A 12684-nucleotide genomic window follows, 5' to 3' on the forward strand; every position below is an offset into this window, starting at 1 on the left:
CCCAGGGCAAAAGGGTACTTGGAGCACAGGACATCTCTGTACCTTAGTCTTGGCATTGACATCAGCCTGGTGCTGCAGCAAAAACTTCACCAGCTTGATGTTCCCATAGTGGCTGGCCACATGCAGCGGGGTGTAGCCCATCTGAAAGATGAGATAGGTCTCAGCCTGCGCTCAGCAGTGCCTCCTGCCCTCTGGCTTGGTTATGCTCATCTCGTGGGCAAACCCCCATGAAGGAAGGATGGGACACATGTGAGGGTGCTGCCTGAGAGCCTAGGAACAGGGCAGAGGGCACACAACAAACCACACTCTGTGGTGCCTTGAGGTACAGGGGTGAGCTGTAGGAGCAGGCAAGAATCATCCCTCCTGTGATGGGAAGGGAGAAGGGGAAGAGTCCCCAAGATACAAACAAGGTGGCAGAGACATTTGCAAGAGGGGAAACTCTTGCACAAAGGAAAGGAAAAGTAATGCCCCGTCTGGAGCAAGCCTAGAGGTCATTCCCACAGCCGTGGCCCAGGCACAACTTTACCCTGGTTGTTGCATCCACTGTGACTCCATGCTTCACCAGAACATCAGCCACCAGCACATGCCCCTCTTGGGCCACGAGGTGGAGAGGAGTGAGGCCACTCTGCAAACAGAGGAGGTCTGAGCACCCTGGCAATGCCATGGCTGCAGCTCTACCAGCAGAGACTGACCCACTCGCTGATGCCACCAGGCTGCCACTGCCTGCTGCTGCCTGCCAGGGTGTTCACCCCCAGCCTGGCAGGGCGTGCCAGGACAACTCACCTTGTTGCCCAGGTCGCCGTTGGCTTGTTTGGAGAACAGCAGTGCCACCATGTCTGCATGGCCCTCCTGGGATGCCAGGTGCAGGGGGGTGACTCCCTGCACGGACTCAGCGTTTGCAGAAGCTCCATACTGCAGCAGGCTGCTGGCCACCTCCATCTGGTTCTGCTTGGCAGCGATGTGCAGGGGGGTGTACCCATTCTGCAGGGCAGAGAGGCTTGCTGCAGGGCCAGCCTGGACAGAAGGTGCCACCTTGCCTCTCCAGGCCAGGCCTGCCCTTCCTCATCACCCCCAGGGCTCGGGGGTGCAGGCACACATCTGAACCATCTCCCTGGCAGCATCTAGCCCTGGCACTGAGGCCAAGCCCTGTAACCCCAGCAGAGCAGTTGGTTCAGCTCTGGCTGGCATTGGCCATCCTGGATTTTTCCAGACATGGATCTCTGCAGCAGCACTGGAGCCGCGGCAGGGCAGACACGCATCCTCTGCAGGGTGTCTGGCTGAGGTGTGGAGCAAAGCTCTCACTACGGAGGCTCAGCACTCGGGCAGAGCGCTGCCTTTGCTGCTACGCTGCAGGAGCCCAGCAGCTGGCAGCCAGCCTCTGCCCAGGGTGACGCGCGGGCTGCCGGTGACGCAGAGCGACAGGGGACTGGCACCGGTGCCGGCGGCTCCGCTGCACGCCCGGCACGGCTGCTGGCAGCCTGCGCGGGGACAGAGGCGAGGGCCAGATGGGGAGGGCCGGCACCAGCCGCCTCTCGTCTGTTCCGAGGATGCAGCTTCTGCAAACCATGTGGAAGGCAGAGCTGCTCCGTGGGGAGATGCTGCCCGTGCCGAGGCGGCGCGGGGTGGCTCTCCAGCCTCCTGAGCTTTCTGACTCACAGCTTCCCAGCTGCACGCAAACAGCCCTGAGCGGCTTCCCAAGCTGCCAGACCGCAGCGCTGCTCCTCAGGGCTTGCCATGGAAACATGTCCCCAGGCAACAGCCCCTGTGCTACCAGCTGGGACTGCCCCTGGCAGAGCCTTGTCTGCTGGAACAGGACCACCACTCAGCACCCCTGCCGGCCCCACCAAGCTAGGAGCTGGTGGTGATCAGTCATAGAGGCAGTAAATGGGTTGGGTTGGAAGGGAGCTTCAGGATCATCTAGTGCCAACCCCCTGCCATGGGCAGGGACATCTCCCACTAGCCCAGGTTGCTCAAGGCCTCATCCAGCCTGGCCTTGAACACCTCCAGGGAAGGAGCAGCCACAGCCTCTCTGGGCAACCTGTGCCCAGTGTCTCTCCACCCTCACTCTAAAGAATTTCTTCCTTATCTCCAGTCTCAATCTCCCCTCTCCCAGCTCAAAGCCATTGTCCCTCACCCTGGCACTCCCAGCCCTTGTCCCAAGTCCCTCCCCAGTTCTGTAGCCTCTTTAGGTACTGGAAGGCTGCTTTAAGGTCTCCCTGGAGCCTTCTCTTCTCCAGGCTGAACAGCCCCAACTCTCCCAGCCTGTCCCCACAGGAGATGTTCTTGAGCCCTCTGATCATCTTGGTGGCCTCCTCTGGAACTGCTCCAACAGTTCCAGGTCCTCCTTATGGTGGGGACACCAAATTGGATGCTTGTCCAGAGCCTTGCACACACCCTGTGAGTTGGGGTTGAGGGGCAATGCGGCCCCCAGGCTGGCAGGCACTGGACACATGGCACATGCCCAGGCACACCCCGTGCAGCCGTACCCAGGCTGAGCTGTGCGGGGAGCTGCCCTTGGGAAGCAGCAGCTTGACGATCTCCAGGTTGTTGTGGTGCACAGCCACGTGCAGCGGGGTCAGCCCATTCTGGGGAGAGGGAGAGAGCACAGAGAGGTGAGACAGAGCCTCTCCCCACACCACACCACTCCTCCCACTGCCACGGGAGCAGCACTCACCTTCCCTGCTGCGTTGGGGTGGGCATCGCGTTCCAGCAGCAGCTCTGCCACATCCACCTTCCCGTACTTGGCGGCAACGTGGAGAGGGGTAAATCCTTTCTGGGGAGAAAGGCAGCCCATCACAGGGTGTAGAGGGATGAGGAGGAGAGCACTGGCCCCTACTGTGGCACAGGGGGAGAGTGCCCCTGCTGTGACAGGGACACTGGGCCACCAGCCTGCCCCAGCTGGGTGATGCCTTCAGCAGCAGCAGCAGCCACAGCAGCCTACCTTGGTCATGCAGGTCTGCGAGGCTCCCTTCTCCAGCAGGGCCAGGGCTGTGTCCACATGCCCCTCTCTGGCAGTGATGTGCAGGGGTGTGTGCCCTGCTGTGGTGGCCAGGTTGGGGTTGGCATTGTTCTCCAGCAGGAGCCTGACCATGCCGGTGTGGCCGATGCGTGCGGCACAGTGCAGAGGAGTCTGATCATCCTGCCGGGGGCACAGGAGCTGTCTTGGCAGGTCTGGACCAGCCCCTTGCTTGCCATGACAAAGGGGCTCCAGTCCCAGGCACAGCCCCTGGCAGGCTGGGCTCTGGGCAGGTGAGAGCAAAGGAACCAGCAGTGGCTGTTCCCAGAGCTGGACTCTCACACAGGTTCTCTGTGCCTACCTTGGCCTTGGCATTGGCTTTGGCTTTGTTCTGCAGCAGGTACTTTGCCACATCCATGTGCCCAGCTCTGGCTGCCATGTGTAGGGGTGTCTCCACTTTCTGCACCAAGAACAGGACAAAGTGGTGAGGCAACAGCAGTAGATAAACCTTCCTGCAGTTATTCCTCCAGTCTGAGCACAGGAGAGCAGTGCCCACAACCTCTTCTGGCTCCTACTGCTTCCTCCCACCAGCATAAAGCCCCAGGGGTTGCTCATGAAAGCAGAGAGCAGGACATTGGCAGTCCCCACCTCATGCTGAGTTCCCACAGCCCCAGCCAGCATGGGACTCACCACATTGGACACATTAGGAGAGGCTCCACGCTGCAGCAGGGTCTTGACGATGGGCAGGTGCCCCATGAAGGCAGCCACATGCAAGGGAGTCAGGCCAGACTGTGGAGAGAAAGGAGTCAACATGAGGGCTGATGGCATTGGCAGCATCTCTTCCTGCCCCCTCCTCCTCCTTCCTGGGAGGCAAACTCTGGGTCCCCAGGCTAGCCCCAGCAGCCTGGCAGCAGGTTTGAGAGGAACACAGAGAGCTGCTGCCTCCCCTCCACGCCCCATGCCCTGCAGGGAGCAGGGCCTTAAAGAGCTCTGAGCCACAGCGAAGAAGGTGCCTGGGGACTGGCAGAGGCATCAGGGCCATGACCTCCTGCACCACTGCCTGCACTGCACAGGCAGCAGGAGCCCTGGGGCCGGGCTGCAACCTACCTACCTCTGTGACAGCATCGATGGAGGCTCCTGTCTTGAGCAGCAGCTCCATCACCCGGATGTGGTTCTTCTTGCAGGCGATGTGCAGGGGCGTGAAGCCGTTCTGCAGACAGACAGACGGACAGAGTCGCTCTCCAGAAGGCTCTCCCCCCGCCCAGCCCCAGCCCTGCCGGCCCCCTGCTCACTCACCAGGGCCCGGGAGTTGGGCTTGGCTCCCTTCTCCAGCAGCAGCTTGGCCACGCGGTGGTGGCCGCAGTGCGCAGCCACGTGCAGGGGCGTGAGGTGGTCCAGGGTGATGTCGTCGATGTCTGCGCTGTACTGCAGCAGCAGCCGCACGCAGTCCAGGTGGTCTCCCTGCGCTGCCATGTGGATGGGCGACAGCCCGTTCTGCCACACGGGGCAGGGCTCAGGGCCAGGATGGGCACCAGGTGGCACACCCAGCCCCTGCCCCACCCCGCCGGACACAGCTCTGTGGGCCTGTTCCCCGGGGTGCTGCTGGACAGCAGCCCCGAGAGCCCTCAATGAGTTCTCTACAGGGAGGGTGGTGAGATACTGGGACAGCTTCCCTGGGGCTGTGGTTCACAGGATCACAGATCACAGGATGTTAGGGGTTGCAAGGGACCTCGGAAGGTCATCGAGTCCAAACCCCCTGCCAGAGCAGGGACCCTGTCCCAGGAGACATTCAAGATCAGACTTGATGTGGCCCTGAGCAGCCTGCTGCAGTTGGAGGTGTCCCTGCTGACTGCAGGGGAGTTGGACAAGATGCTCTTTGAAGGTCCCTTCCAATCTGACGCAATCTGTGAATCTGTGACTTCCAGGGGAGCAATGCTGCGCAGAAGGCAGGGCCTGAAGAGCTGCTGCCATGTGGCAGCCTGTCCCTGGGCCATCCCCTTCTCAGGGCTGGTCCCTCTGAAGCAGGCAGAGCTTCGGCTGAGGCAAATGAGGAGGTCAGGAAGCTCCTCACACCTTGGCAGGCTAAAATCTCAGCCCCAGCCCAGTTATGGGATGGCATCCAGCACAACTTGTCACTCCTCTGTGCTGCCCTGGGACCTGGCACCAAGCACAACCCCACAGAGTCCCACGGGTACCTTGGTTTTGGCTTGAATGGGAGCCCCATGGTCCAGCAGGATCTCTGCAATTCGCACGTGTCCATTGCGAGCTGCACAGTGCAGAGGAGTCAGCTCATCCTGGGGAGAGAGAAGAGCCCAAGGGCTCAGCACAGGCAAGGAAGGGCAGGAGAGTGGCAGGAGAGTGGCAGGAGAGTGGCAGGAGAGTGGCAGGAGCTTTGGATGTGTTTGCCAAACGAGGCAAACCTGAGCCTGCCCTCAGCCCCCAGCACACTCCCACTGTAGCCACCCAGCACACTCCCTAATGCACCCAGCAAGCTGTTGAGAGGGCATGGACTGGGCAGGGCAGTGTGGCCGTGCTCTCTGGACACAAGGAGCTGGGGGAGGGAGTGGGCTCCTGGATCTGCTGGCGATTCAGAGGTGGTCTCACCTTGGTCCTTGTCTCGATCTGGGCCCCGCGGTCCAGCAGCAGCCGCACCATGATGATGTTGCCCCGGCGGGAGGCTATGTGCAGGGGAGTGATCCCATTCTGGCAGGAGGAACAGCATCTGTTAGAGGCAGCAACTCCTTCTCTTTCCCCTGTGGAGCTGCAAGGAGGCACGGGGCAAACAAAGCATGGAGGGCAGAAGAGACCTAAGGCCCTGCCCAGGGGGCTGGGATAGAGGCTGGGCAGCTGCTCCTGCCTGCAGCTAGAGCCTGTGGAGAGAAGCTGCACAGAGCTCAGAGGAAAGCAGCACCTCGTGGATGTGGCTGCACCCATGGGACTGGGAGGGACTCTAAGCTCTTCAGGGACTGTAAGCTGTGCCCTGCAGTGGCCACAGCAGCACACAAAGTCCCAAAGAGCTTCCAGGGACACAGCTGACAGAGAAGAAAAGGCCCAAGCTGATCATCAATGGCAACTCCCCAGACGTGCCTCAGAGCACCACCTTCTGCAGGGTCCCCCCTCGCCTGCGTGCCCTGGCACCTGCTGCTGCACCTGCATGGACAGGAGGCACAGCCTCCTCCGCCGGTGCTGGAGCAGCACCAGCCCCAGCAGCCTTCCTGCTTCGCACTGACCTGAGGAGTGAAGTTGACGCTGGCTCCGCGGTTGAGCAGCAGCTGCGCCACGCTGAGGTTCTCGTAGTGAGCTGCGATGTGCAAGGGAGTGAACCCCGTCTGGGGGAGAGAGGGAGGGATGGGCACCGTCAGGCACTGCCTGCTGCCAGGCTGAGCGCCCGCAGCGTGCCAGGCTGCTGCTCAACCGCTGCCAGGGGGCAGGGCGGGACGGGCACACACCTTGGAGAGGACGTCTGCGTTGGGGTCGTTCTGCAGCAGCACGGCGGCCGTGCGAGTGTCGTCGTTGCGGGCGGCGATGTGCAGCGCGGGCAGCCGCACCTTGCCCTTCGTGCCGTAGTTGATGAGGTGTGCCACCACGTTCTCGTGGCCTTGCTGCAGGGCCACGGCCAGCGGCGTGAAGCCGTCCTGCCAAGGACAGGGAGGTGACACGGGGGGAGCCGAGGAGCCCTGGCAGCGCTCGGTGCGGCCGGCGGCAGCTCCAGCAGGCAGGGTCCGGCCCCACGGAGCTCACCTCGGTGGCTACGTTCTGGTTGGCTCCGTTTTCCAGCAAGAACTTGACGACTTCCAGGTGGTTTTCCTGTGCTGCCATGTAGAGGGGTGTGAAGCCTTTCTGCAAACACAAGGCCAGGCACATCAACACAGCTCTTGCTCGAGTTTCTAAAGCTCCCTGCAGACCTACATCCCATCCACAGCCACACCCCCGGCTCCCTGAACTGGGGCAAAAGCAGGCACAGTGTGGGTGGGGACGAAGGAGAGAACTGGCAACGGTGGAGCAAGCACACAGAGCAGGAGCCAATGCTCCCCACAACCAGAAAGAGCTAAGAATGCTTCACAAGGGTCAGCTCAGGAGACTGCCTTCCACTCACTGCCACCACTGTGCTTTCCTTCAGGAACCATCAGGCAAAAGTTAGAGCTTGCAGCCCAAGCAGGCCCCAGAGCCACAGAACGAAGGAGGCACAGCCTGCAGAGCTGCAGAGGCTGCTGGAGACCTCATGGCTGTGCCAGGGAGCTGCTGGTCACGAGTCCTCCCAGGATGAGTTCAGTGTGCTTGTGTGTGCTGCCATGGACTCCCTCCAAGAGCCCATGCTGGTCTCCTCAGCATCCCTCAAGACACCCCACCCCTCAACACCCCACCACGCACACACTCTTCTTTCCAGAGCCTGGCAGAGCAGCCCTTGCCCCTGAACAGCACTAGGGAGAAATGCCCATGCTGGGCTAAGGGCTAAGGGCTGCTGAAATGCCCATGCTGGGCACACTTCCCACCATGAGGACACCACCATGATGCCTGCTGGGTGCCTTTCCCACCCCAGCCCCGGGGACTCTACCTGTGACTGTGCATTGACGTTGGCTCCATAGTTCACCAGCTCCCGGACCACGTCCTGCTGCCCAGCCAGGGCAGCGATGTGCAGGGCTGTGTTTCCCTTCTGAAATACACCACAGGGCAGTGCTCAGGGGCTGCAGCAGCCCAGGATGCTGGGGAAGGATGGACCTGACGTGTGCTGATGCATGCAAACAGAGCAGGCCAGGGACAGCCTGTGGGGCAACGCAGCCCTCGCTCCATGCTGTACAGCAGGCAAGCAGGGCACACACCAGGGGACCAGCCAGCCCCTTCCCATTTGCTGGCCAGAGAAGAGAGTGATTTCATCTTTCCCATGAAGTCCCTGGCAGCAAAAGCTGGAGGCATTGTCAGACTCTGTGTATCTCCAGCACTGAGGGATGAAGAGGGGAGGGAGTATGGGGGAGCTGAGCTGGCAAAGCTGCAGTCTGTGTCCTGGTAGCCCTGGCACCCTGGCAGAGCTCAGGGATGAGAAGCAGGCTGGAAAATGCAGACATAGGCTGCTTCTGACTTGTGCCTTTGGGTGGTGTGGCAGAATGCCAGACTCTGCTCCTCGCCTTCCAGAGCTCCGGGGAGGTGGCAAGCCAGGCCCCCTCCTGCTCTCACAGCCCTTCCGACGGTGCTGGAGGCTGCTCCTTTGCCAGCCCTGCCTGCCTGCGCCCTTGGCCTGCTTGTCGCTGAGCCCCGCCCCGCAGTGGTGATGCAAGGGGAGGACGAGATGTTGTTGACAGAGCACCAGAGCTCTCCAGGCTTGTGACAGCGGCACCGAGGCCATCTCAGTGCTGCAGCACAAGAGGCTGCCCTGAGCTAGCAGCCAGTGCTGGGAGATGAGAGTAACGAGAGCTCTGGCACAGTGTGGCTGCTGATACTCCCCTCTTGAGCACACAGAGGCCCCCATGTGTGGAGAGGCACATCCCTCCCTCCCTCCCTCCCTCCCTCTCACCTGGAGGAGTCCAGCACTGCTTCAGCTGGTCCCCAGGTTTCAGCCCAGCAGCAGTGCCCCCAGCACAGCCTTTCCAGGGCCTGATTCCCTGCTCAGCTCCTGCTGCTCCATCTGGCAGCAGTGGCAGGGTGCAGAGCTGTGGCTAATGCGACCACAGCTCTCTTGTGCTCACCTTGGTCGTTGTCTCCAAAACGATCTCCTTGTGCAGCAGCTCCACCACCATTTTCACATGGCCCTCCTTGGAGGCCAGGTGCAAGGCATTCAGCCCATTCTGGAGGAGGCAAAGGTGGGAGAGGGGCATGAGTCACCTGCTGGGGCTCTCTGGCAACCCCCCTGCCCTGAGCTCCGGTGCAGACACCACTGTGGGCACTTGGATGAATGCAGGCTGGTGGGAGCAGGGTGCTGCCACCTTGCTCTCAAGCCCTGTGCTGGCATCCAGCATGGCAGTCGTGGTCAGCTCCATGCTGCCAGGGCAACTGCAGGCAGCTGAATGCTGAGCTGCTGGCTAATGCAGGAGGTTTCTCCATGCAGCCCCCGTGGGTGAGTTTCTGTGGATGGATGGCACCACAGGCGCTGTCTCAGCCCTCCCTGCTCCTGACACATACCTGCTGTCAGCTCTGTCTTTGCCCAAGTGACTTTCCTTGGGATGTCCCTCCCCACAGTCAGGTCTTTCAAGCCCTAAGCACAGAGCTGAGCTTTGTGCATTGCCCAGGCTGAGGATGCAGAGAACTGCAGAGAGCTTAAACTCTAACCCTCCACAGACAGAAGTGCAGTGAGAATTCTGCCTGGGACAGTCACTTTGTCAAGCAGCAGCCACATTTAACTGAGAACAGCTCAGGAGCTTCCAGTCTAGCTGTTGGCCTCTTCCTGGCTTTGCAGACAGCACACCAGCAGCTCCACCCTGCAGCCCCAGCCCATGCTCAGCAGAGGGTCACCTTTGCTTCCTCCTGCAGCCAAGGGTGCAGAGAAAGTGTTTGGCTGTGCCACTGCTAAGCTCTACCTGTCCTCAGGAACATCTCAGTCTGCTTGTCCCTACACATGGAACCTGAGTAATAGGAGCAAGGGGCTGGCCAGTGCCCTTCTTGCATCCCTGGGCTGTCCTAAGGAGGTGCCAGGCCAGACAGCTCCCAAGATAGCTTCTGCTGCATTATTCTTGACCCCCTCTTGCACTCCCCAGATGGGAGCAAAAGGGCTGAGGTGTTTGCTGGCACAGATTAAACGCTTGCAGGTCATTTCAGATATCACTTTCACCCCACAAGGCAAACTTGCCTTGTCCCTCACTTCTCCCAGGTGGATGTACCACGTTTGCCCACCCCTACGCAGTGCTGCCATGTGGCAGAGAGATGCCAGCTCCCTGGGAACCACAGTCCTGCCCAAGTACTCCACCTCCCAACCATCTGTTTCAGCTCCTGTAGAGTGCTGGAAGGTCACTCCACAGAATTGCTTCATCCCCACCTGAATATAAGTAGAGGAGCAGAACATGCCCAGGGAGGCTCCAGTTCCACCCCTCCATGCCCTGGTTAAACTCAGAACAGCTTACAGAACGTCACCATGCTGGAAAAAGCTTTCCCACCCTCCCTGCCTCAAAGCTCCACTTCTCCAGGATCATAGCTGGAGTCACAGATTCTTTTGCTCAACTCTGATTACAGCACAAAGAGTCCTCAAAGCCCTCAAAGTCCTCAGGCTTCTTCAGCACCCCAACTCCAAAGCTCCCTAAAGCCTCAAGCACTGAAGACTGGCTTCCAAGGGCAGATGAAGTGGGAATGATGCAACAGAGCAGAGCATCTGAAAGGAGATGGAGGAAAGGAAGTGTATGGGATGGGGGTGAAATGCAGGGGTGTCATGGGGTCCCTTGAACAGCCTGGCCAAGCACTGAAAATGCTCTGGCTGAGGCACATGAGGCGACACAGCCAGCAGTGAAGCCACACGAGGCTAAAGGAGGACACCTCAGTGCGTCTGTTCCCTGCACAAAGTCCCTCCCCACTTCTTCTGCAGCCCCCTTCAGGCGCTGGAAGGATGCTCTAAGGCCTCCCTGGAGCCTTCTCTTCTCCAGGCTGAACAGCTCCAGCTCTCCCAGCCTGTCCCCATAGGGGAGGTTCTCCAGCCCTCTGATCATCTTCATGGCCTCCTCAAGGCCCTCTCCAGCATCTCCAGGTCCTTCTTGTGCTGGGGGCACCAGGGCTGGATGCAGTTCTCCAGGCAGGGTCTCAGCAGAACAGAGAGGCTGAATCCCCCCACTCCTGGTGGCCAAGCTGCTCTCCCTGCAGCCCAGGTCATGCTGCCTGCTGGGCTGCCAGCACATCCTGAGTCCTTCCTCTCCCAACAAAATTAACCTTTTGGGTGCTGAGGAGCTGTGAGCAGCCCCTGCCCTCTGGCCTTACAGCAGCAGGCAGAGTGTTTGCAGAAGATGGTTTCCCAGCAGCCCATCGACATTTCTGTTCCAGGATGCTCTGCAGAGTGCTGCCAATGCTTCCCAGCAACCCCAGTTAGTGGCTGGCAGTGCATCCAAAGCAGCCTTGCAGACAAACACCCTGGGTGGGGCTTTGCACTCAGTCTGCAGCACAACAAAGCAGGGCCCTGCCCTGGGCTGCCCACCAGGACTGGCACTGGCCACCCCGACAGAGACTGGCTCCTGGCACAGGCTGTGCCCTGCTGCTGCTGGTCCTGGCAGCAAGGTCTGCTCATCCTCAGGCCTCCAGCACCTCATGGGTGAGAGGGGAGCATGCAGGAGCTGGAGACAGAAGATGTGGATGATGAAGACTCTGGAGGTGGATGATGAAGGCACTGATGCAGATGGCAGCAATGAGGAGGATGCCGTCGGTGGGATGAAGGTCAGATGGCATCTCAAGGTCTCTGCACTTGAGTAAGAATACAGGGCCTGTGGGATAGGTCTGACCACATATATCCCTCTTCATTCTATACAGGACATGTGAGGTTGGACCTTTCCCACAGGTCTGATATTCCTCAGAAGGAAACCCCAAAGTGCCATCTAACCTCAGGGAGATGGCAGGAACCAGGGGGAAGATGTCACTGAGAGGAGTGCCTCATACTGCTGTAGCCACCTGCTCCTCATCAGGGCCTTAAATCCCCTCACCAGCACCAGAAATCTGGCTGGGAGCAGGACTTGCAGCTGGTCACTGAAGACAGTTGATGACTGCCCATCCCTCTGGGTGAGGAAGAAGTTCAGGGTCATCATCTTTAGCTTGTGGCTGGGTGGCTTGTGGCTGTCATTCCTTGCAGAGCCCTCTCCAGAGCCTCTGCCCTAGAGTGGTGCAGTGCTCCTCAGAGCTGCACAGTGCTCTCCAGAGCTGCACACTGCTCCAGGTGGGGTCTCACCAGAGCAGAGCAGAGCACAGCAGAGCAGAGCACAGCAGAGCAGAGGGGCACAATCACCTCCCCCATCCTGCTGGGTCTCTCCTCTTTTCAAACCCTGCACAGCTCCAAATGGTGATGGGGTTAGAGGCTCTAAGCCACCAGCAGGTCCCCATGGAAAAGCAGATCTTCAAAGGACTCTGAAGCTGAACATTCTTTACCTCTTCTCTCTCTGATCTAAATCCCACATGACCCCCACAGCCCCAGGACAGAAGTCTTTGAGAGTATCTGGATGCTGATTATGAACTAATGATCCAGCTAACAGAGTGCTGAACTAAATGAGCATCTCCTGAGCTTTCCTCAAACCTCATCTAGTGCCTCAGAGAGGAGCATGCAAGCTGCAGGCTGCCCCAGGGACCTGCAGCAGCTCAGCTTCCCTGCACAGAACCAGCAGACAGGAAAGACAAGGAGCTGGTGGCATGTCCTGGGGGCACCATCTGCAGCAGTCCCTGGGTCTGAACCACGTTGGGTTTGGGGGCTTGCTGCTGAACCAGGGACTGTACACTTGTGCTACCTGTTGAGCAGCACAGCACCCTCCCAGCACCACTACTGCCCTAGAAAGCAGTCCACAGTGCAGTCTGTCTGTCCCTGCAGCTCAGCCCAACCCCCCTGAGCCTCTCCCTACAGCCTCTGCCCCAGTTCAGGCTGAGCTGCTTGCATCTGGCAGCAGCACAGATGCAAAAGGCACTGTGCAGACAACTCCTGTGTGCAGCTCCCCTTCCAGGGGCAGACCTCTCTCTGCTCTGGGCTGGGGGAGGCTCCACCTGCCCCTCACCTACAAACACCAAGACTGGCATTTTGCAGACATCCTCTGCTTGTGTTAAGCTGCAGCTGCTGGGACTGTGAG

The 12684-nt window shown here is 59.9% G+C and overlaps 1 protein-coding gene across 5 annotated transcripts in view; it reads right to left on the minus strand.

Moving 5' to 3' along the window:
• ANK1 (ankyrin 1) overlaps positions 1–12684 on the minus strand; it is a 57169-nt gene that overhangs the window by 16386 nt on the left and 28099 nt on the right. For all 5 annotated transcript variants that reach the window (XM_068156777.1, XM_068156772.1, XM_068156773.1 and 2 more), the window contains 17 exons: positions 8638–8736; positions 7512–7610; positions 6698–6796; positions 6406–6591; positions 6187–6285; positions 5561–5659; positions 5152–5250; positions 4253–4450; positions 4068–4166; positions 3647–3745; positions 3318–3416; positions 2942–3139; positions 2675–2773; positions 2487–2585; positions 784–981; positions 527–625; positions 43–141 (listed from right to left, as the gene is read on the minus strand). In XM_068156777.1, coding sequence (XP_068012878.1) covers positions 43–141; positions 527–625; positions 784–981; positions 2487–2585; positions 2675–2773; positions 2942–3139; positions 3318–3416; positions 3647–3745; positions 4068–4166; positions 4253–4450; positions 5152–5250; positions 5561–5659; positions 6187–6285; positions 6406–6591; positions 6698–6796; positions 7512–7610; positions 8638–8736 — 2067 coding nt within the window. The remainder of the gene's footprint in view (positions 1–42; positions 142–526; positions 626–783; positions 982–2486; positions 2586–2674; positions 2774–2941; positions 3140–3317; positions 3417–3646; positions 3746–4067; positions 4167–4252; positions 4451–5151; positions 5251–5560; positions 5660–6186; positions 6286–6405; positions 6592–6697; positions 6797–7511; positions 7611–8637; positions 8737–12684) is intronic.

This window comes from Melanerpes formicivorus, unplaced genomic scaffold (assembly GCF_026170545.1).
Source record: "Melanerpes formicivorus ecotype bairdi unplaced genomic scaffold, bMelFor1.0.p_v2 SCAF_34, whole genome shotgun sequence".
NCBI classification, from domain to species: Eukaryota; Metazoa; Chordata; class Aves; order Piciformes; family Picidae; genus Melanerpes; species Melanerpes formicivorus.